The 24,845-nt window shown below is 48.5% G+C and overlaps 2 protein-coding genes across 2 annotated transcripts in view; both read right to left on the bottom strand.

Moving 5' to 3' along the window:
• Positions 1-20,139, bottom strand: part of fgfr3 (fibroblast growth factor receptor 3) — a 231,061-nt gene extending 210,922 nt beyond the window's left edge. The window contains 1 exon segment of the mRNA XM_065025045.1: positions 19,477-20,139. The gene's annotated coding sequence lies outside the window, so the exon portion shown is untranslated.
• Positions 20,140-22,443: 2,304 nt separating this feature from the next.
• LOC135574148 (uncharacterized) lies at positions 22,444-24,320 on the bottom strand. The gene is made up of 2 exons (XM_065025044.1): positions 24,296-24,320; positions 22,444-23,918 (listed from the first exon to the last, which is right to left on the bottom strand). Exons 1-2 carry the CDS (start codon positions 24,318-24,320, stop codon positions 22,444-22,446), a joined length of 1,500 nt encoding a protein of 499 aa, XP_064881116.1.
• Positions 24,321-24,845: the final 525 nt, after the last annotated feature.

Here is a 24,845-nt window from a genome sequence, read left to right as displayed (position 1 = left end):
GGTGCTGGCTAGCAGAGTAGAACACCTGTTCAGGAGAGGTGCTGGCTAGCAGAGTAGAACACCTGTTTAGGAGAGGTGCTGGCTGGCAGAGTAGAACACCTGTTTAGGAGAGGTGCTGTCTAGCAGACTAGAACACCTGTTTAGGAGAGGTGCTGGCTAGCAGAGTAGAACACCTGTTTAGGAGAGGTGCTGGCTAGCAGAGTAGAACACCTGTTAAGGAGAGGTGCTGGCTAGCAGAGTAGAACACCTGTTTAGGAGAGGTGCTGGCTAGCAGAGTAGAACACCTGTTCAGGAGAGGTGTTGGCTAGCAGAGTAGAACACCTGTTTAGGAGAGGTGCTGGCTAGCAGAGTAGAACACCTGTTCAGGAGAGGTGTGGCTAGCAGAGTAGAACACCTGTTCAGGAGAGGTGTTGGCTGGCAGAGTAGAACACCTGTTCAGGAGAGGTGCTGGCTAGCAGAGTAGAACACCTGTTCAGGAGAGGTGTGGCTAGCTAACACAATGTGCCATTGGAACACAGGAGTGATGGTTGCTGATAATGGGCCTCTGTACACCTATGTAGATATTCCATAAAAAAATCTGCCACTTCCAGCTACAATAGTCATTCACAACATTAACAATGTCTACGCTGTATTTCTGATCAATTTGATGTTATTTTAATTTGCTTTTCTTTCAAAAACAAGGATGTTTCTAAGTAACCCCACACTTTAGTAGTGTATACTCCAGTGTGTAATATAGTATTCTATAGTAAACTATAGTATTTTTTCATGTGGGGTTTGAGACATCTTTTCGTATTATCATCTTTTGTTTGTCACCCAAGTCCCATTTCCAACACTAGTTAAGGAACGTAATTCCCTTTTTATGAACTGTTCTCTTGACCTACAATGAATAAAGTGCTATTCACCTGTTATACACCTGTTATTCACCTGCTATTCACCTGTTATACACCTGTTATACACCTGTTATTCACCTGCTATTCACCTGCGATACACCTGTTATTCACCTGCTATACACCTGTTATTCATCTGATATTCACCTGCTATACAGCTGCTATACACCTGCTATTCACCTGCTATTCACCTGTTATACACCTGCTATACACCTGTTATACACCTGTTATTCACCTGCTATACACCTGCTATTCACCTGCTATTCACCTGTTATACACCTGCTATACACCTGTTATACACCTGCTATACACCTGTTATTCACCTGCTATTCACCTGTTATACACCTGCTATACACCTGTTATACACCTGCTATTCACCTGCTATACACCTGCTATTCACCTGATATACACCTGTTATACACCTGCTATTCACCTGATATACACCTGTTATACACCTGCTATTCACATGCTATACACCTGTTACTCACCTGCTATTCACCTGCTATACACCTGCTATACACCTGCTATACACCTGCTATTCACCTGCTATACACCTGTTATTCACCTGCTATACACCTGCTATTCACCTGCTATACACCTGCTATTCACCTGTTATTCACCTGCTATTCAGCTGTTATACATGTCTTCAGATTTTTTAATGAAGGTGTGGTGGAGGTGTCTACAGATACACCATAGTAATGAAGCTATTGATAAGAGCTGGGTAAATTAGTAATCTGTTTGGAGGAGGGGATTGTGCACATAGCAATTGTTTTAGATGAATTTCAATGTGCTCCCAGGAGTCTAATGCGAAACCTGCCACCTGGAAGCAAACTGAAAATTATATCAACCTGGAACTCAGACGTAGCAGGATAAACCTGGAGCCTGGTGTACGGTTCACAACGACTGGACCGCTGTCATACTGTTCTATGATTAGTGAGTTTTAGAGTTTATAGGACTATTGTTCAAACCCTATTGTACACTTCCACCTTCCAATATGTCATGGATTGCACTTGAACATGACAACTTTCAGGATGAATCAAACCACTGATTTATCAATACTTTTCTAACCTCAAAATGTGCCTCAATAATCTCCAAGATCAGAGTATTTTTAAATCTACCAGTTGGTTCTGAAACAGAGACAAAGATGCATAGATATGTTTCTTTCATTGATCCCTATTTTCTGACCCCGTTCTCTCCATGTTTTCCAGTGATTCTGTCCACAAAATTATAATTAAAGGTGCATCGTATTTAAAGGGATGGCTTAAGATAAAATGTAATGAAAACTCCATTGAATGAAAACTCCACAAGAAATTCTGTTGGCCAGCAAAGAGGAAGGTTTTCAGCAGTTTAATTATATTTATTCAGTGTGCACAAGGCAACCACGCCTGCAAAGCCTGTTACACACCTTCAAGGTAAGTCTGGAAAACAGGTGTAATTTTCTAAGTCTGAATCGGACCCCCACTGAACATTGCCGACCCAATTGCGCTGACCCAACCAGAGAGTCAAGCAAGAGCTGTCTACCTGAATCTCTGACATCCCCAGGTACACCCACATCCAACACTGACAGCACATTCAGTCAATGCACATGAGGTCAGGTTACCAGACAACTAGAGACTTGATAAGTAATAGTAGGTTTGTTTAGTCGGCTCTGTAAAATAAAGATGAAGCTCGGCCCTTACGGAACTGACGTGGCCTGACTTCAGTCTATGTAGTTGGCTCTATACACGCCTTTGGTCTGTCTGTCTGTCTGTCTGTCTGTCTGTCTGTCTGTCTGTCTGTCTGTCTGTCTGTCTGCTGTCTGTCTGCTATCTCAAATCAAATTAAATCACATGTGCTTACAGTGAAATGTTTATATATACGAGCCCCTAACCAACAATGCAGTTAAAAAATATAATGCAGGAGTTTTATGGCTTGGGGGTAGAAGCTGGTTAGAAGCCTCTTAGACCTAGACTTGGCGCTCCAGTACTGCTAGCCATGTGGTAGCAGAGAGAACAGTCTATGACTAGGATGGCTGGGGTCTTTGACAGTTCTTAGGGCCTTCCTCTGACACCGCCTGGTATAGAGGTCCTGGATGTCAGAAAGCTTGGCCCCAATGATGCACTGGGCCGTACGCACTACCCTCTGTAGGGCCCTGCGGTCGGAGGCCGAGCAGTTGCCATACTAGGCAGTGATGTAACCAGTCAGGATGCTCTCGATGGTGCAGCTGTAGAACCTTTTGAGGATCTGAGAACCCATGCTAAATCTTTTCAGTCCCCCGAGGGGGATTAGGTTTTGTCGCGCCCTCTTCACGACAGTCTTGGTGTGCTTGGACCATATTAGTCTGTTGGTGATGTGGACACCAAGGAACTTGAAACTCTCAACCAGCTCCACTACAGCCTCGGTCCTCTTTTTCCAGTAGTCCACACTCCTTTGACTTGATCACGTTGAGAGAGGTTGTTGTCCTGGCACCAGGCCGTGCAGTCATGAGTTAACAGGGAGTATAGGAGGGGACTGAGCACGCACCTCTGAGGGGCCCCTGTGTTGCAGATCAGCGTGGCAGATGTGCTGTTACCTACCCTTACCACCTGGGGGCGGCCTGTCAGGAAGTCCAGGATCCAGTTGCAGAGGGTGGAGTTGGTCAGTGCATGCTCGCAGTACATGTCCTGGTAATCCGTCTATCCCTGCGGCCTTGTGAAAGTTGATCCCTTTAAAGGTCTTACTCACATTGGCTACGGAGAGCGTGATCACACAGTCTTCCGGAACAGCTGGTGCTCTTGTGCATGTATCAGTGTATTTGCCTGGAAGCGAGCATAGAAGTAGTTTAGCTTGCCTGGTAGGCTCGTGTCACTGGGGAGCTCTCGGCTTTGTTTCCTTTCTAGTCTGGTTTGCAAGCTCTGCCACATCCGACGAGCGTCAGAGCCGGTGTAGTACGATTCGATCTTAGTCCTGTATTGACTCTTTCCCTGTTTATGATTCATCAGAGTGCAAAGCAGGATTTCTTATAAGCTTCCGGGTTAGAGTACCACTCCTTGAAAGCCACTCCTTTAGCTCAGTGCGGATGCTGCCTGTAATCCATGGCTTCTGGTTGAGGTATGCACGTATGGTCACTGTGGGGACGACGTCATCGATGCACTTATTGATGAATCCAGTGACTGAAGTGGTGTACTCCTCAATGCCATCGGAGGAGTCCTGGAACATATTCCAGTTTGTGCTAGCAAAACAGTCCTGTAGCTTAGCATCTGCTTCCTCTGACCACTTTTATTTATCTCGTCACTGGTGCTTCCTGCTTTAGTGGTTGCTTGTAAGCAGGAACCAGGAGGATGGAATTATGGTCAGATTTGCCGAATGGAGGGCGAGGGAGAGCTTTGTATGCGTCTCTGTGTGTGGAGTCTAGGTGGTCCAGAGTGCTTTTTCCTCTGGTTGCACATTTAACATGCTGATAGAAATTTGCTCAAACTGATTTAAGTTTCCCTTCATTAAAGTCCCCGGCCACTAGGAGTACCGCCTCTGGGTGAGCTTTTTCTTGTTTGCTTACGGCGGAATACAGCTCATTCAATGCTGTCTTAGTGCCAATCTCTGACTGAGGTGGTATGTAAACAGCTACAAAGAATACATTTACATTTAAGTCATTTAGCAGACGCTCTTATCCAGAGCGACTTACAAATTGGTGCATTCACCTTATGACATCCAGTGTAGCAGCCACTTTACAATAGTGCATCTAAATCTTTTAAGGGGGGGGTGGGGGGGGTGAGAAGGATTACTTTATCCTATCCTAGGTATTCCTTAAAGAGGTGGGGTTTCAGGTGTCTCCGGAAGGTGGTGATTGACTCCGCTGTCCTGGCGTCGTGAGGGAAGATGAAAACTCTCTCGGTAGGTAGTGTGGTCTACAGCTTATCATGAGATGCTCTACCTCAGGCGAGCAATAGCTCGAGACTTCCTTAGATATCGTGCACCAGCTGTTATTTACAAAAATACATAGACCGCTGTCCCTTGTCTACCAGACGTCGCTGTTCCATCCTGCCGGTACATCGTATAACCAGACACCGCTGTTCTATCCTGCCGGTACATCGTATAACCAGACACCGCTGTTCTATCCTGCCGGTACATCGTATAACCAGACACCGCTGTTCTATCCTGCCGGTACATCGTATAACCAGACATCGCTGTTCCATCCTGCCGGTACATCGTATAACCAGACACCGCTGTTCTATCCTGCCGGTACATCGTATAACCAGACACCGCTGTTCTATCCTGCCGGTACATCGTATAACCAGACACCGCTGTTCCATCCTGCCGGTACATCGTATAACCAGACACCGCTGTTCCATCCTGCCGGTACATCGTATAACCAGACACCGCTGTTCTATCCTGCAGGTACATCGTATAACCAGACACCGCTGTTCTATCCTGCCGGTACATCGTATAACCAGACACCGCTGTTCTATCCTGCAGGTACATCGTATAACCAGACACCGCTGTTCTATCCTGCCGGTACATCGTATAACCAGACACCGCTGTTCTATCCTGCCGATACATCGTATAACCAGACACCGCTGTTCTATCCTGCCGGTACATCGTATAACCAGACACCGCTGTTCTATCCTGCCGGTACATCATATAACCAGACACCGCTGTTCTATCCTACCGGTACAGCGTATAACCAGACACCGCTGTTCCAACCTACCGGTACAGCGTATAACCAGACACCGCTGTTCTATCCTACCGGTACATCGTATAACCAGACACCGCTGTTCTATCCTGCCGGTACATCGTATAACCAGACACCGCTGTTCTATCCTGCCGGTACATCGTATAACCAGACACCGCTGTTCTATCCTGCCGGTACATCGTATAACCAGACACCGCTGTTCTATCCTGCCGGTACATCGTATAACCAGACACCGCTGTTCTATCCTGCCGGTACATCGTATAACCAGACACCGCTGTTCTATCCTGCAGGTACATCGTATAACCAGACACCGCTGTTCTATCCTGCCGGTACATCGTATAACCAGACACCGCTGTTCTATCCTGCCGGTACATCGTATAACCAGACACCGCTGTTCTATCCTGCCGGTACATCGTATAACCAGACACCGCTGTTCTATCCTGCCGGTACATCGTATAACCAGACACCGCTGTTCTATCCTGCCGGTACATCGTATAACCAGACACCGCTGTTCTATCCTACCGGTACAGCGTATAACCAGACACCGCTGTTCTATCCTACCGGTACAGCGTATAACCAGACACCGCTGTTCTATCCTGCCGGTACATCGTATAACCAGACACCGCTGTTCTATCCTACCGGTACAGCGTATAACCAGACACCGCTGTTCTATCCTGCCGGTACATCGTATAACCAGACACCGCTGTTCTATCCTGCAGGTACATCGTATAACCAGACACCGCTGTTCTATCCTGCCGGTACAGCGTATAACCAGACACCGCTGTTCTATCCTGCCGGTACATCGTATAACCAGACACCGCTGTTCTATCCTGCCGGTACATCGTATAACCAGACACCGCTGTTCTATCCTGCCGGTACATCGTATAACCAGACACCGCTGTTCTATCCTGCAGGTACATCGTATAACCAGCCAGCTGTATGTTGATGTTGTCGTCGTTCAGCCGCGACTCCGTGAAGCATAAGATGTTACAGTTTTTAATGTCCCGTTGGTAGTTTAATCTTACGCGGAACTCGTCGTTTTCATTCTCCGAAGATTGCGCATTTACTAGCAGAATGGAGGGAAGTGGGGGTTTATTAGATAGCCTACGAATTCTCACAAGGCAGCCTGACCTTCGTGCCCTCTTTCTCCGACTCCTCTTCACACAGATCACGGGGATCGGGGATCGTAGGGCTCGTCAGAGTCATGAATGGAAAGAAGGATTATTCTAGTCCGTGGTGAGTAATCGCAGTCCTGATGTCCACAAGTCATTTTCGGCGAAAAGAAACAGTTACAAACAACGCAAATAAACTAATTAAAAACACAATCGGCTCGTAAAATGTCTGTCTTCTTCTCCGGCGCCGTCTGTCTGTCTGTCTGTCTGTCTTCTTCTCCGGCGCCGTCTGTCTGTCTGTCTGTCTGTCTTCTTCTCCGGCGCCGTCTGTCTGTCTGTCTGTCTGTCTTCTTCTCCGGCGCCGTCTGTCTGTCTGTCTGTCTGTCTTCTTCTCCGGCGCCGTCTGTCTGTCTGTATGTCTGTCTGTCTGCCTGTCTGTCTGTCTGTCTGTCTGTCTGTCTGTCTGTCTGTCTGTCTGTCTGTCTGTCTGTCTGTCTGTCTGTCTGTCTGTATGTCTGTCTTCTTCTCCGGCGCCGTCTGTCTGTCTGTATGTCTGTCTATCTGTGTGTGTGTGTGGCCTCAGCACCATGCTGACTGTTTGTATAAGTCAGAGGAATTGGAATGTTCAAGAGTGCAGAACTACAAGAGCCCAGAAAAGCACACATATACACGTGCGAACTCGCCACACACTCACAACCCTGAAACTTACACTGTTAGCTTAAATATCTATTTAAACAACAGCTTTGGTAGGTACAGACAGACAGACAGGCAGGCAGGCAGACAGGCAGACAGACAGACAGACAGACAGACAGACAGACAGACAGACAGACAGACAGACAGACAGACAGACAGACAGACAGACAGACAGGTCTGGGTACAGAGAGGTGTATTGTAGACACTCCAGTGAGAGAGAGGCTGTGTTGTCTTAACACTCGTGTTTTTCTTTCCTCCCTGACCCACTCCTGCCTCAGCACATTCTGCAGCCCTGGCAGGGTTCGGGTAGCTCTACTGTACACACACTGACTACAGCTCTGGGTACAGAGAGGTGTATTGTAGACACACTCCAGTGAGAGAGGGGATGTGTTGTCTGCAGCCCTGGCAGGGTTAGCGTAGGTCTAGTATACTGCCCTACAAAAAGGATAAACGCAATGTTGTTTTTTGTAATGCAAAATCTGACTTCAAAGTCTTTTTCTGTCTAGACAGACATGTATTTCTGATCAACTGGCTTGTTCTTGTGTCAAGAAACTAAATACCTCAGATAATATAACTGCCCATTTTAACAGTTGAAAGATTTTTTACCAAATTCGTAGATTCTGTGTTTTGCATTAATAGGGCAGTGTACAGCTCAAGTATACTGTCGCCTTGTAGCCCAATAGCCTCTAGCCCTCTAGCCCTGAGGTCCTCTAGCCCTGTAGTCCTGTAACTTCTAGCCCTGTAGCCCTGTAGCTTCTAGCCCTGTAGCCCTGTAGCTTCTAGCCCTGTAGCCATGTAGCTTCAAGCCCTGTAGCTTCTAGCCCTGTAGCCCTGTAGCTTCTAGCCCTGTAGCCCTGTAGCTTCTAGCCCTGTAGCCCTGTAGCTTCTAGACCTGTAGCTTCTAGCCCTGTAACCCTGTAGCTTCTAGCCCTGTAGCCATGTAGCTTCTAGCCCTGTAGCCCTGTAGCTTCTAGCCCTGTAGCCCTCTAGCCCTGTAGCCCTCTAGTCCTGTAGCCCTGTAGCCCTGTAGCTTATAGCCCTGTAGCCTTGTAGCCCTCTAGCCCTGTAGCCCTCTAGTCCTGTAGCACTCCAGTCCTGTAGCCCTCTAGCACTGTAGCCCTCTAGTCCTGCAGCCCTGTAGCCCTCTAGTCCTGCAGCCCTCTAGCCCTGTAGCCCTCTAGTCCTGCAGCCCTCTAGCCCTGTAGCCCTCTAGTCCTGCAGCCCTCTAGCCCTGTAGCCCTCTAGCCCGGTAGCCCTCTAGACCTCTAGTCCTGTAGCCCTGTAGCCCCCTAGTCCTGTAGCCCTCTAGTCCTGCAGCCCTATAGCCCTCTAGCCCTCTAGCCCTGTAGACATGTAGCCCTGTAGCCCTCTAGCCCTGTAGCCCTCTAGCCCTGTAACCTCTAGCCCTGCAGCCCTCTAGCCCTGTAGCCCTCTAGCCCTGTAGCCCTCTAGCCCTGTAGCCCTGTAGCCCTGTAGCACTCTAGCCCTGTAGCCCTGTAGCCCTCTAGCCCTGCAGCCCTCTAGTCCTGTAGCCCTCTAGCCCTCTATCCCTCTAGTCCTGTAGCTCTGTAGCCCTCTAGCCCTGTAGCCCTGTAGCCCCCTAGTCCTGTAGCCCTCTAGTCCTGCAGCCCTATAGCCCTCTAGCCCTGTAGACATGTAGCCCTGTAGCCCTCTAGCCCTGTAGCCCTCTAGCCCTGTAGCCCTCTAGCCCTGTAGCCCTGTAGCCCTGTAGCACTCTAGCCCTGTAGCCCTGTAGCCCTCTAGCCCTGCAGCCCTCTAGTCCTGTAGCCCTCTAGCCCTCTATCCCTCTAGTCCTGTAGCTCTGTAGCCCTCTAGCCCTGTAGCCCCCTAGTCCTGTAGCCCTCTAGTCCTGCAGCCCTATAGCCCTCTAGCCCTGTAGACATGTAGCCCTGTAGCCCTCTAGCCCTGTAGCTCTCTAGCCCTGTAGCCCTCTAGCCCTGCAGCCCTCTAGCCCTGTAGCCCTCTAGCCCTGTAGCCCTCTAGCCCTGTAGCACTCTAGTCCTGTAGCCCTGTAGCCCTCTAGCCCTGCAGCCCTCTAGTCCTGTAGCCCTCTAGTCCTCTAGTCCTGTAGCCCTCTAGCCCTCTAGTCCTGTAGCTCTGTAGCCCTCTAGCCCTGTAGCCCTATAGCCCTCTAGTCCTGCAGCCCTCTAACCCTCTAGCTCTCTAGCTCTGTAGCCCTCTAGTCCTGCAGCCCTGTAGCCCTCTAGTCCTGCAGCCCTCTAGCCCTGTAGCCCTCTAGTCCTGCAGCCCTCTAGCCCTGTATCCCTGTAGCCCTCTAGCCCTGTAGCCCTGTAGCCCCCTAGTCCTGTAGCCCTCTAGTCCTGCAGCCCTATAGCCCTCTAGCCCTGTAGACATGTAGCCCTGTAACCCTATTCCTGTAGCCCTCTAGCCCTGTAGCCCTCTAGCCCTGTAGCCCTCTAGTCCTGTAGCCCACTAACCCTCTAGCCCTCTAGCCCTCTAGCTCTCTAGTCCTGTAGCCCTCTAGCCCTGTAGCCCTGTAACCTCTAGCCCTGTAACCTCTAGCCCTGTAGCCCTCTAGCCCTGTAACCTCTAATCCTGTAGCCCTCTAGCCCTATAACCTCTAGCCCTGTAGCCCTCTAGCCCTGTAACCTCTAGCCCTGTAGCCCTCTAGCCCTGTAGCCCTCTAGCCCTGTAGCCCTCTAGTCCTGTAACCTCTAGCCCTGTAGCCCTGTAGCCCTGTAGCCCTGTAGCCCTCTAGCCCTGTAGCCCTCTAGCCATGTAGCCCTCTAGCCCTGTAACCTCTAGCCCTGTAACTTCTAGCCCTGTAGCCCTGTAGCCCACTAGCCCTCTAGCCCTGTAACCTCTAGCCCTGTAGCCCTCTAGTCCTGTAGCCCTGTAGCCCACTAGCCCTGTACCCTCTAGCCCTGTAGCCCTCTAGCCCTGTAACCTCTAGCCCTGTAGCCTACTAGCCCTCTAGCCCTGTAAACTCTAGCCCTGTAACCTCTAGCCCTGCAGCCCACTAGCCCTCTAGCCCTGTAGCCCACTAGCCCTCTAGCCCTGTAACCTCTAGCCCTGTAGCCCTGTAACCTCTAGCCCTGTAGCCCACTAGCCCTCTAGCCCTGTAACCTCTAGCCCTGTAACCTCTAACCCTGTAACCTCTAGCCCTGTAGCCCACTAGCCCTCTAGCCCTGTAACTTCTAGCCCTGTAGCCTACTAGCCCTCTAGCCCTGTAACCTCTAGCCCTGTAGCCCTCTAGCACTGTAGCCCTCTAGTCCTGTAACCTCTAGCCCTGTAGCCCTCTAGCCCTGTAGCCCTCTAGCCCTGTAACCTCTAGCCCTGTAACCTCTAGCCCTGTAGCCCTCTAGTCCTGTAACCTATAGCCCTGTAGCCCTCTAGCCCTGTAACCTCTAGCCCTGTAGCCCTCTAGCCCTGTAACCTCTAGCCCTGTAGCCCTCTAGTCCTGTAGCCCTGTAGCCCACTAGCACTCTAGCCCTGTAGCCCTCTAGCCCTGTAACCTCTAGCCCTGTAGCCCACTAGCCCTCTAGCCCACTAGCCCTCTAGCCCTGTAACCTCTAGCCCTGTAACATCTAGCCCTGTAGCCCACTAGCCCTGTAGCCTTCTAGCCCTGTAACCTCTAGCCCTGTAGCTCTCTAGTCCTGTAACCTCTAGCCCTGTAACCTCTAGCCCTGTAACCTCTAGCCCTGTAGCCCACTAGCCCTCTAGCCCTGTAGCCCTCTAGCCCTGTAGCCCACTAGCCCTCTAGCCCTGTAACCTCTAGCCCTGTAGCCCACTAGCCCTCTAGCCCTGTAACCTCTAGCCCTGTACCCCACTAGCCCTCTAGCCCTGTAGCCCTCTAGCCCTGTAGCCCACTAGCCCTCTAGCCCTGTAGCCCTCTAGTCCTCTAGCCCTGTAGCCCACTAGCCCTCTAGCCCTGTAGCCCACTAGCCCTCTAGCCCTGTAGCCCACTAGCCCTCTAGCCCTGTAGCCCACTAGCCCTCTAGCCCTGTAGCCCACTAGCCCTCTAGCCCTGTAGCTCTCTAGCCCTGTACCCCACTAGCCCTCTAGCCCTGTAACCTCTAGCCCTGTAGCCCTGTAGCCCACTAGCCCTGTAACCTCTAGCCCTCTAGCCCTGTAACCTCTAGCCCTGTAGGATGAAAACTGGTTGCGTCTTAAATGGCACCCTACTCCCTATAGTGTACTCCCTCTCTTCCTTTCTCATTCTCTTTCTCCCTCCCTCCCTCCCTCCCTCCCTCCCTCCCTCCCTCAGCTAGCTGCACATTACATCACTCTCAGTTAGGAGGGGAATGTTTGTCTGTGGCTTAAATTTAGGAAAAGTAATGAACTGATAGAGAGACAGTAGAGAGAGAGAGAGAGAGAGTAGAGAGAGAGAGACAGTAGAGAGAGAAACAGTAGAGAGTGAGAGAGAGAAACAGTAGAGAGAGAGAGGCAGTCGAGAGAGAGAGACAGTAGAGAGATAGAGAGAGAATGAGAGACAGAGACAGTAGAGAGAGAGAGAGAGAGAGAGAGAGAGACAGTAGAGAGAGAAACAAACTGATAGTATATCTGTGTATATCTGGGCTGAATTCTCGGCTGAAGATGCAGCGTGTAGTATGAACCCTGACCTTCTAGAACAACACAGAAGCTGAAGAGGCAGATATACAGTGACTTCACAAAGAATTCACACTGAGACAGAGAGAAGCAGTATGACTGGGACAGACAGAGAGAATCAGTATGACTGGGACAGACAGAGATAAGCAGTATGACTGGGACAGACAGAGAGAAGCAGTATGACTGGGAAAGACAGAAAGACACAGTATGACTGGGACAGACAGAGAGAATCAGTATGATTGGGACAGACAGAGAGAAGCAGTATGACTGGGACAGACAGAAAGAATCAGTATGACTGGGACAGACAGAGAGAAGCAGTATGACTGGGACAGACAGAGAGAATCAGTATGAATGGGACAGACAGAGAGAAGCAGTATGACTGAGGGAGACAGAGAGACGCAGTATGACTGGGACAGACAGAGAGAAGCAGTATGATTGGGACAGACAGAGAGAAGCAGTATGACTGGGACAGACAGAGAGAAGCAGCATGACTGGGACAGATAGAGAGAAGCAGTATGACTGGGACAGACAGAGAGAAGCAGTATGACTGAGAGAAGCAGTATGACAGACAGACAGAGAGAAGCAGTATGACTGAGACAGACAGAGAGAAGCAGTATGACTGGGACAGATAGAGAGAAGCAGTATGACTGGGAGACGCAGTATGACAGACAGACAGAGAGAAGCAGTATGACTGAGACAGACAGAGAGAAGCAGTATGACTGGGACAGATAGAGAGAAGCAGTATGACTGGGACAGATAGAGAGAAGCAGTATGACAGAGAGAATCAGTATGACAGACAGACAGAGAGACACAGTATGACTGAGAGAAGCAGTATGACAGACAGACAGAGAGAAGCAGTATGACTGGGACAGACAGAGAGAATCAGTATGACTGAGACAGACAGAGAGACGCAGTATGACTGGGACAGACAGAGAGAAGCAGTATGCTTGGGACAGACAGAGAGAAGCAGTATGACTGGGACAGACAGAGAGAAGCAGTATGCTTGGGACAGACAGAGAGAAGCAGTATGACTGGGACAGACAGAGAGAAGCAGTATGACTGAGAGAAGCAGTATGACTGGGACAGACAGAGAGAAGCAGTATGACAGACAGACAGAGAGAATCAGTATGACAGACAGACAGAGAGAAGCAGTATGACTGGGAGAAGCAGTATGACTGGGACAGACAGAGAGAAGCAGTATGACTGAGACAGACAGAGAGAAGCAGTATGACTGAGACAGACAGAGAGAAGCAGTATGACTGGGAGACGCAGTATGACTGAGACAGACAGAGAGAAGCAGTATGACTGTGACAGACAGAGAGAAGCAGTATGACAGAGACAGACAGAGAGAAGCAGTATGACTGAGAGAAGCAGTATGGCTGGGAGAAGCAGTATGACTGAGAGAAGCAGATAGACTGAGATAGACAGAGAGAAGCAGTATGACTGACAGACAGAGAGAATCAGTATGACTGAGACAGACAGAGAGACGCAGTATGACTGGGACAGACAGAGAGAAGCAGTATGATTGGGACAGACAGAGAGAAGCAGTATGACTGGAACAGACAGAGAGAATCAGTGTGACAGACAGACAGAGAGAAGCAGTATGACTGGGAGAAGCAGTATGACTGGGACAGACAGAGCGAAGCAGTATGACTGAGACAAACAGAGAGAAGCAGTATGACTGAGAGAAGCAGTATGACAGACAGACAGAGAGAAGCAGTATGACTGGGACAGACAGAGAGAAGCAGTATGACTGAGACAGACAGAGAGAAGCAGTATGACTGGGAGACGCAGTATGACTGAGACAGACAGAGAGAAGCAGTATGACTGTGACAGACAGAGAGAAGCAGTATGACAGAGACAGACAGAGAGAAGCAGTATGACTGAGAGAAGCAGTATGGCTGGGAGAAGCAGTATGACTGAGAGAAGCAGATAGACTGAGATAGACAGAGAGAAGCAGTATGACTGACAGACAGAGAGAAGCAGTATGACTGGGACAGACAGAGAGAAGCAGTATGACTGAGAGAAGCAGTATGACAGACAGACAGAGAGAAGCAGTATGACTGGGACAGACAGAGAGAAGCAGTATGACTGAGACAGACAGAGAGAAGCAGTATGACTGGGACAGACAGAGAGAATCAGTATGACTGGGACAGACAGAGAGAGAAGCAGTATGACTGAGAGAAGCTGTATGACAGACAGAGAGAAGCAGTATGACTGAGACAGACAGAGAGAAGCAGTATGACTGAGAAGCAGTATGACAGACAGACAGAGAGAAGCAGTATGACTGAAACACACAGAGAGAAGCAGTATGACTGGGACAGACCGAGAGAAACAGTATGACTGAGAGAAGCAGTATGGCTGACAGACAGACAGAAGCAGTATGACTGAGACAGACAGGGCGAAGCAGTATGACTGAGAGAATCAGTATGACAGACAGACAGAGAGAAGCAGTATGACTGAGAGAAGCAGTATGACCGACAGACAGAGAGGAGCAGTATGACAGACAGACAGAGAGAAGCAGGATGACTGGGAGAAGCAGTATGACAGACAGACAGAGAGAAGCAGTATGACTGGGACAGATAGAGAGAAGCAGTATAACTGGGAGAAGCAGTATGACTGAGAGAAGCAGATAGACTGAGATAGACAGAGAGAAGCAGTATGACTGGAACAGATAGAGAGAAGCAGTATGACTGGGACAGATAGAGAGAAGCAGTATAACTGGGAGAAGCAGTATGACTGAGACAAACAGAGAGAAGCAGTATAACTGGGAGAAGCAGTATGACTGAGACAGACAGAGAGAAGCAGTATGACTGAGAGAAGCAGTATGGCTGGGAGAAGCAGTATGACTGAGAGAAGCAGTATGACTGACAGACAGAGAGAAGCAGTATGACTGGGACAGACAGAGAGAAGCAGTATGACTGGGACAGACAGAGAGAAGCAGTATGACTGAGAGAAGCAGTATGACAGACAGACAGAGAGAATCAGTATGACTGGGACAGACAGAGAGAAGCAGTATGACTGAGACAGACAGAGAGAAGCAGTATGACTGGGACAGACAGAGAGAATCAGTATGACTGGCACAGACAGAGAGAGAAGCAGTATGACTGAGAGAAGCAGTATGACAGACAGACAGAGAGAAGCAGTATGACTGAGACAGACAGAGAGAAGCAGTATGACTGAGAAGCAGTATGACTGAGACACACAGAGAGAAGCAGTATGACTGGGACAGACCGAGAGAAACAGTATGACTGAGAGAAGCAGTATGGCTGACAGACAGACATAAGCAGTATGACTGAGACAGACAGGGAGAAGCAGTATGACTGAGAGAATCAGTATGACAGACAGACAGAGAGAAGCAGTATGACTGAGAGAAGCAGTATGACCGACAGACAGAGAGGAGCAGTATGACAGACAGACAGAGAGAAGCAGTATGACTGGGACAGATAGAGAGAAGCAGTATAACTGGGAGAAGCAGTATGACTGAGACAGACAGAGAGAAGCAGTATGACTGGGAGAAGCAGTATGACTGAGAGAAGCAGATAGACTGAGATAGACAGAGAGAAGCAGTATGACTGGAACAGATAGAGAGAAGCAGTATGACTGAGACAGATAGAGAGAAGCAGTATAACTGGGAGAAGCAGTATGACTGAGACAAACAGAGAGAAGCAGTATAACTGGGAGAATCAGTATGACTGAGACAGACAGAGAGAAGCAGTATGACTGAGAGAAGCAGTATGGCTGGGAGAAGCTGTATGACTGAGAGAAGCAGATAGACTGAGATAGACAGAGAGAAGCAGTATGACTGACAGACAGGGAGAAGCAGTATGACTGGGACAGACAGAGAGAAGCAGTATGACTGACAGACAGGGAGAAGCAGTATGACTGGGACAGACAGAGAGAAGCAGTATGACTGGGACTAACAAACAGGCTGCAGGTCCAGTCTCCTCTCTCCCCTGATGTCGATCCACAATAGACCGACTGGTCAGTGATGAGATTAACTACTGTCAACCCACTATAGACCGACTGGTCAGTGATGAGATTAACTACTGTCGACCCACGATAGACCGACTGGTCAGAGATCAGATTAACTACTGTCGACCCACTATAGACCGACTGGTCAGTGATCAGATTAACTACTGTCGACCCACTATAGACCGACTGGTCAGTGATAAGATTAACTACTGTCGACCCACTAAAGACGGACTGGTCAGTGATCAGATTAACTACTGTCGACCCACTATAGACCGACTGGTCAGTGATCAGATTAACTACTGTCGACCCACTATAGACCGACTGGTCAGTGATCAGATGAACTACTGTCGACCCACTATAGACCGACTGGTCAGTGATCAGATTAACTACTGTCGAACCACTATAGACCGACTGGTCAGTGATCTGATTAACTACTGTCTTACCACTATAGACCGACTGGTCAGTGATCAGATTAACTACTGTCGAACCACTATAGACCGACTGGTCAGTGATCTGATTAACTACTGTCTTACCACTATAGACCGACTGGTCAGTGATCAGATTAACTATTGTCGACACACAATAGACCGACTGGTCAGTGATCAGATTAACTACTGTCGACCCACTATAGACCGACTGGTCAGTGATCAGATTAACTACTGTCGAACCACTATAGACCGACTGGTCAGTGATCAGATTAACTACTGTCGACCCACTATAGACCGACTGGTCAGTGATCAGATTAACTACTGTCGACCCACTATAGACCGACTGGTCAGTGATCAGATTAACTACTGTCGACCCACTATAGACCGACTGGTCAGTGATCAGATTAACTACTGTCGACCCACTAAAGACGGACTGGTCAGTGATCAGATTAACTACTGTCGACCCACTAAAGACGGACTGGTCAGTGATCAGATTAACTACTGTCGAACCACTATAGACCGACTGGTCAGTGATCAGATTAACTATTGTCGACACACAATAGACCGACTGGTCAGTGATCAGATTAACTATGATTGATACATAACCAGCTCAGCTCGGATCATTAGTGTCAGTTTGTGTTTCCTTCTCTAGTACTGAAACCTCATGGTTGGCCCTTACTCTCTCCTCTAAAGGTCCTCTCCTCGCTTGTAGTTGTTAATATATTTTCCATTACATTTAGCTACATTTTACCACTAAATCGTTTAGTTTCCTATAATGAATTATGTTAATTATTATGTTAATAAAAAAGTTTGCCTTGGCCTGTCTGATTTCTTTCATCACCTTATTTCTCAACATGGTAAACCTACGTCTGTCATGCTCCAATTTGGAACTTAGGGCTATTTTTAGAGCATAATGTCATTCTTTCATCAATTTCCAGATTCCTCCATTTAGCCAAGGAAGAGTGCTCTTCTGGCCAGGTTTGGATTTGATTTTCTTTAGGAAGCCATTTATTGTAGTCTGGATTGTGGATAGAAAAACCTGACTATCAGCTTCCACGTCTGTATAGGACAAGAGATCATTCCAGTTTATTCCCTTAATTGTGTTTTCAAAATGTGTTTAATTCACTCTTAGGTATTCTTAGTTGATCCGTCTTTCTAGCAGTAGAGAGGTTAAACCTGCTCTTAGACAGCTTTCTGGCTATAAGTGTCAGATTATGATCAGATAGCCCAGTAACCATATTGAATGATTTAGTCACTCTCTCTGGTTTATTACTGAACACCAGATCAATCTGTGTTTTAGAGCAACAAGTCACCCTGGTTGGCCCTTTAACTAGCTGTGTAAGGTCAAAGGTATTAGTGATCCGTTTGAGGGTTTTCCTACAACACTTGTCTTCATAATTAATGTTAAAATCTCCCATTAAGATGACCTCTTTCCCAAAATCACATTCCCTAAGCATCTTTCTTTGATTTCATTAGGAATTAGTCGTTGGCTCTCACTAAAAAGATAGGCCCACAAACGTTAGGCTTGTAAAATTAACAATGGTATTACATTTAGTCCAATGAATGAATAAAAAGGCCTAGGAGTAGGAGACTATTCGGTTATGCAGTGCCTCCCGCACTTCTCTGATTCAGGTTAAATGTGGAAGACACATTTCAGTTGAATACATTCAGTTCTACAACTGACCAGGTATCCCACATTTCCTTTCCCTAATTGTTCCATTTGGAAGCTGTAGCCCAAATATCCACTACAGCTCTCAGACTGACTGGGGAGAGAGGTCTCATGTAGAGGATGATGTGCTGTACACCATGGCCTACAGCAACCTAATATCTGTGAAGATGGGAGATGAACACGGCTGACGACAGTAGCTTAGTAGCTTGGTACAGTGAGGTTGGTGAAGCAGCATTGTAGAGCAGCCGAGGTGAAGGAAGGGGTCGTTTTGCCCTGTGTGAAACGCCACATTCACCAGAGAACAGAGGTTGCAATTATTTTACTTTATACATACTAAAATACTCATTTTAGAGTGTAGATGTACACAACCGTAATTAACTGAATATTTACTCAGGCTATTTATAACAAAAACATTGTTTCCCAACCTTGACAAAATATGACTTGTATTTGGCCTATTGATCATGATGAACCAAATCCAAACTGCAATAGATCACTTTTGTTATCAGGGGGTTAGGCCATCATTGTAAATAGGAATTTGTTCTTAACTGACTTGCCTAGTTAAATAAAGGTTAAATATATAAATATCTAAATAAAAATCACGGTCTGTAGCAGCCTGTTCAGTTCTGTAACAGTCAACTATAACTATCAGATAGAAGCGTGGGTGCGTCTCCGAGGGTTCCAACACAGTATTAGTACATTTATGCTTGATCAAGTTCGTGCTTGGTGAATCCTTATGGAGGGTGTGACGCTATTGCGGAGCCTCTGGAGGCATGCAGAGGCCACATTGAGTTTGGTACCGCTTTACCCCGCGCCTCCCAAATTGTATAACAATGCTAAGGGTTCTGCATAACTCCTTATAGCTCTGCATCATTGGTTGAAGGTAAGTAGGGCGGGAGGTCCTGCATAAACACCAAATTCACTTCCTTGACAACTTCCTTCACAACAGCTCTGCTCAGTAAAGGGAGAAGTATACATGGCCTGACTTCTGCAGAGGCCGTATCGCAGTAAATGGTGCACGGCCACTGCTGACATCAGATTGACAATGTACGGCCTTTCAGCCTACAGCACCGCAGTTTATCGTGGTCCCCATAGCGCACCTGTGCGCCCAGAGGAGACAGCGGTGAACACTGACAGACAGACCCGCTCTCTGCAGCACCTGTCCGGGGTGCCGGGCCACGGGGGACCGGGAACAAAAGAGCTCTGATAGCAGGAAGCTCGTCCTGAGACGCTCAGCTCTCTATACGCTCACATACCCGGTTTAAATTATGTTATGGATGCCGACGGTAACAACAGTCCAACTGGTTTTTAGTCAACCAACCTGTCTGTCTAACTCTCGAAGGCTATAATCAAGGAAGTGCTGCTCGCATTAAGTCGGCTCCAATATTCACCCAACTTTCTCTCTTATATCGTAACAACAATATAATTATAACAATAATAATAATAGTAATAGTAAATCATATGCAATCGGTCTTACCCAAGGATTGTAATTCTTTCTGTGTGATTCCGTTTTGACAGCGATCCTTTATAAGAGTTCATTAGCACCATAAAAATAAACAAAACTGTTCCTCAAAACTGCTCCAAAAACACTCTATATATGTACATCCGCCTAGAAGTGTTGTAGTTGTGATATTATACAGTTCTAAAATCAAATCCCAACAAGCAGCCTGCCTGAGCGCCTCTTCCACCCGGGCAGAGAAACGATCTCTTCAGTCTTCAAGTCTAAATCCTTTTGCAACCGCGTCGTGTTCAGCTGTTGTATCCAGTGAGTGACTATATAATCCACATTATTTAATCATCTCTCATCTCTCTCTCTCTCTGGTCAGTTCCGTAAGGACCATGTCGGGACCGGGAGAGAAGGATCAGCTCGTTCCGCTCTGCTCCACAGTGTTAATGTCTGCTGCCTCCAGACTCTGGACTGGAACTGCTGTCTGGTTGTTGGTGAAGTACAGCTCGAGTCCCACGCGGCGCTGCGCAGTGTACCTGATCCTACTGACTGACTGACAGACGCGGGAGATAAAAGCAGCCTCTGCTTCGAGATGTCTTTCTCTCTGTGGCGATGTGCAAAAGAGCTTCTGGTGTCGCCTGCCAGTACGCTCGAGGCTTTCAGCAGATCAGCAAGTCGGGAATGTTCTGGGGGAAGAGTTGGAGACGAGGAGAAAGGCGCCTCCCACCATCTCTTCTAGAATACAATCAATGGTCGTTATTGGATTGTCTGTCCAGGCAGATAATCTACACTCACTCGACACACACTATGTGCTCTTACAGCACAGGAGGCTGCTGAGGGAAGGAGGGTTTATAATAATGGCCGGAACAGCGCAAACGGAACGGCATCAAACACCTGGAAACTATGTGTTTGATGTATTTGAAACCATTCCACCTATTCTGCTTCACTCATAACCATGAGCCCGTTCTCCCCCAAAAAAGGTGCCAACAACCTCCGTGTCTTATCGACTACAACACTGAAACTAAGAAATACAGAATAATATAGACTCTGAAATGTATCGTTTTAGATACAAGATCTTGTATCTATTACAAAATAGGTTAAATAACATCCGTGTATTTCAAATCATAGTGTGATTCAGGTTTCAGCGTCTTGTTCACAATTCTGATGACATCATTTGTTATTTCTAATATATCTAAATGACTGAAAATACAAAGAGGGTTGTCAATACAACCCATGTCTGAATATACAGTGCCTTCGGAAAGTATTCAGACCCCATTACATTTGACACATGTTGTTATGTTACAGACTTATTCTAAAATTGATTAAATAGGGGGTTTTCGTAGTTAATCTACACACAATACCCCTTAATGACAAAGAAAAAACTGTTTTTTATACATTTTGACAAATGTATAAAATAAAAACAGAAGTATCACATTTAGATAAGTATTCAGACCCTTTACTCAATGCTTTGTTTAAGCACCATTGGCAGCGATTACAGCCTTGAGTCTTCTTGGGTATGACGTTACAAGCTTGGCATAGCTGTATTTGGGGAGTTTCTCCCATTTTTCTCTGCAGATCCTCTCAAGCTCTGTCAGGTTGAGGAGTGATGCTGAAGAGCAATTTTTATGTCTCTCCAAAGATGTTAGATCGGGCTTAAGTCCGGGCTCTGGCGAGAACCTTCCAGAAGGACAGCTGGGACACTCAAAGACATTAAGAGACTTGCCCCGAAGCCACTCCTGCGTTGTCTTAGCTGTGTGTTTAGGGTCGTTGTCCTGTTGGAAGGTGAACCTTTGCCCCAGTCTGAGCTCCTGAGAGCTCTGGAGCAGGTTTTCATCAAGGATATCTCTGTACTTTGCTCCCTTCATCTTTGCCTCGGTCCTAACTAGTCTCCCAGTCCCTGCCGCTGAAAAACACCCCCACAGCATGATGCTGCCACCACCAAGCTTCACAGTAGGGATGGTGACAGGTTTCTTCCAGACGTGACTCTTGGCATTCAGGCCAAAGAGTTCAATCTTGGTTTCATCAGAACAGAGAATCTTGTATCTTAAGGTCTGAGAGTCTTTAGGTGCCTTTTGGTTAAAAATCAAAGCGGTCTGTCATGTTCCTTTTACTGAGGAGCAGCTTCCATCTGGCCACTCTACTATAAAGGCCTGATTGGTGGAGTGCTGTAGAGATGGTTTTCCTTCTGGAAGGTTCTCGCAATGCCACAGAGGACCTCTGGAGCTCTGTCAGAGTGACCATCAGGTTCTTGGTCACCTCCCTGACCAAGGCCCTTCTTGGTGGTTCCAAACTTCTTCCATTTAAGAATGATGGAGGCCACTGTGTTCTTGGGGACCTTCAAAGCTGCAGAAATGTTTTGATACCCTTCCCCAGATCTGTATCTCAACAACAAACCTGTCTCGGGGGTCTACGGACAATTCCTTTGACCTCATGGCTCGGTTTTGCTCTGTGGGACCTTATATAGACAGGTGTGTGCCTGCCAGGTGTGTGCCAATCAATTGAATTTACCACAGGTGGACTCTAATCACCTGAGCTCAATTTCGAGTGTCATGGCAAAGGGTCTGAATCCTTATGTAAATAAAGGTATTTCTGTTTTTTGCAAAAATGTCTAAAAACCTATTTTGGCTTTGTCTTTATGAGGTATTCTGTTTTTAATTGAATCCATTTTAGAATAAAGCTGTAATGTTAAAAAAAACATAAAAAGTCAAGGGGTCTGAATACTTTCCAAATGCACTGTAGATATGCTGCATCTATAGCCAGGCACAGTACCTACATGTGTTTAGAGGCTGATTGGTTGTTGGTTACCACCAATAACAGGCTAGTTAATGTGCCATATCCTGAATGTTGGAGAGCAACCAACCCTGTCTGACAGACCCAATCATAACCCTGGAGCAGAAGCTTTAAACAACATGTGTTAAACAACATGTCAATTGGTGTCTTCAACTGATTATGTTTTCAGAGGGCAATTTTTTGTTGCCATGAACTGCAGATAGCTCCTTAATATGACTCCCTGGTCTGGTTGGCTGGTTGCCTGGCTGGCTGGGGTGAGTGGCTGGCTGGGGTGAGTGGCTGGCTGGGGTGAGTGGAGGGATGGGGTGAGTGGAGGGCTGGGGTGGGTGGCTGGCTGGGGTGGGTGGCTGGCTGGGGTGGGTGGCTGGCTGGGGTGAGTGGAGGGCTGGGGTGGGTGGAGGGCTGGGGTAAGTGGAGGGCTGGGGTGGGTGGAGGGCCTGGGTGGGTGGAGGGCTGGGGTGGGTGGAGGGCTGGGGTGAGTGGAGGGCTGGGGTGAGTGGAGGGCTGGGGTGGGTGGAGGGCTGGGGTGAGTGGAGGGCTGGGGTGAGTGGAGGGCTGGGGTGAGTGGCTGGCTGGGGTGAGTGGAGGGCTGGGGTGAGTGGAGGGCTGGGGTGGGTGGCTGGCTGGGGTGAGTGGAGGGCTGGGGTGAGTGGCTGGCTGGGGTGAGTGGAGGGCTGGGGTGAGTGGAGGGCTGGGGTGGGTGGAGGGCTGGGGTGAGTGGAGGGCTAGGGTGAGTGGAGGGCTGGGGTGAGTGGCTGGCTGGGGTGAGTGGCTGGCTGGGGTGAGTGGAGGGCTGAGGTGAGTGGAGGGCTGGGGTGGGTGGCTGGCTGGGGTGAGTGGCTGGCTGGGGTGAGTGGAGGGCTGGGGTGGGTGGAGGGCTGGGGTGAGTGGAGGGCTGGGGTGGGTGGCTGGCTGGGGTGAGTGGCTGGCTGGGGTGGGTGGAGGGCTGGGGTGGGTGGCTGGCTGGGGTGAGTGGAGGGCTGGGGTGAGTGGCTGGTTGGGGTGAGTGGAGGGCTGGGGTGAGTGGAGGGCTGGGGTGGGTGGAGGGCTGGGGTGGGTGGAGGGCTGGGGTGAGTGGCTGGCTGGCTGGGGTGGGTGGAGGGCTGGGGTGGGTGGAGGGCTGGGGTGGGTGGAGGGCTGGGGTGAGTGGAGGGCTGGGGTGGGTGGAGGGCTGGGGTGAGTGGCTGGCTGGGGTGAGTGGAGGGCTGGGGTGAGTGGAGGGATGGGGTGAGTGGAGGGCTGGGGTGAGTGGAGGGCTGGGGTGGGTGGAGGGCTGGGGTGAGTGGAGGGCTGGGGTGAGTGGAGGGCTGGGGTGGGTGGAGGGCTGGTGTGGGTGGGCTGGTGGGCTGGGGTGAGTGGCTGGCTGGGGTGAGTGGAGGGCTGGGGTGAGTGGAGGGCTGGGGTGGGTGGCTGGCTGGGGTGAGTGGAGGGCTGGGGTGGGTGGCTGGCTGGGGTGGGTGGAGGGCTGGGGTGAGTGGAGGGCTGGGGTGGGTGGAGGGCTGGGGTGGGTGGCTGGCTGGGGTGAGTGGCTGGCTGGGGTGAGTGGAGGGCTGGGGTGAGTGGAGGGTTGGGGTGAGTGGCTGGGGTGGGTGGCTGGCTGGGGTGAGTGGAGGGCTGGGGTGGGTGGCTGGCTGGGGTGGGTGGAGGGCTGGGGTGGGTGGCTGGCTGGGGTGAGTGGCTGGCTGGGGTGAGTGGAGGGCTGGGGTGAGTGGAGGGTTGGGGTGAGTGGCTGGGGGTTAGAGGTTTGTGTTGGGGTGGGGTGGGCAGCTAATTAACCCTTTGAACTCTGTTGATATTCTTTCACAGAATACTTCCGGGGAGACGCTTGCGAAAACTTCCAATCCAATGTTGTTACACTCAAAAGAGATATGGAGAGCAGTACATGTAAAACATGTGGAATATCAAACAAAGGTACTCATCACTGTGGCATAATCCTGGATAATAAAAATATCTGTACAGGAGGTAATGGCTAATAAAAGGAGTTCACACTGTAATACAATGAAGCTATTCACTATAAGTAATCTGTACAACAAAGCTAATAACTATAGTTAATCTATACCATGAAGTTGTTCACTGTAGGTCATCTCCAAAGAAGCTATTGACTATAGGTAATCAATACAATGAAGCTATTGACTATAGGTAATCAATACAATGAAGCTATTGACTATAGGTCATCTATACCATGAAGCTAATCACTATAGGTAATCTATACCATGAAGATATTGACTATAGGTAATCTATACAATGAAGCGAAACACTATAGGTAATCAATACAATTAATCTATTCACTATAGGTAATCAATACAATGAAGCCATTCACTATAGGTAATCAATACAATTAATTTATTCACTATAGGTAATCAATACAATTAATCTATTCACTATAGGTAATCAATACAATGAAGCTATTCACTATAGGTAATCAATACAATGAAGCCATTCACTATAGGTATCCAATACAATTAATCTATTCACTATAGGTAATCAATACAATGAAGCCATTCACTATAGGTAATCAATACAATTAATCTATTCACTATATTTCCACTTCCGGGTTGGAGCGAGCGGTCGCATCTGCACTCGGTCCGCAGGTAGTATTACATTTCATT

The sequence above is a fragment of the Oncorhynchus nerka genome, linkage group LG12 (genome assembly GCF_034236695.1).
Source record: "Oncorhynchus nerka isolate Pitt River linkage group LG12, Oner_Uvic_2.0, whole genome shotgun sequence".
Classification (NCBI taxonomy): Eukaryota; Metazoa; Chordata; class Actinopteri; order Salmoniformes; family Salmonidae; genus Oncorhynchus; species Oncorhynchus nerka.
Note: the sequence above shows the minus strand (reverse complement) of the source record. Positions and strands in the feature narration are given on the sequence as shown.

What these genes read in the sequence shown, in the direction of transcription:
- LOC135574148 (XM_065025044.1), bottom strand. Translation starts at nt 24,320, where the DNA reads ATGACCTACAGTGAACAACTTCATG. An exon ending in CTACAGTGAACAACTTCATG is followed by an intron (nt 23,919 to 24,295) that starts GTATAGATTAAC and finishes CACTCACCCCAG; the next exon opens with CCAGCCACTCACCCCAGCCA.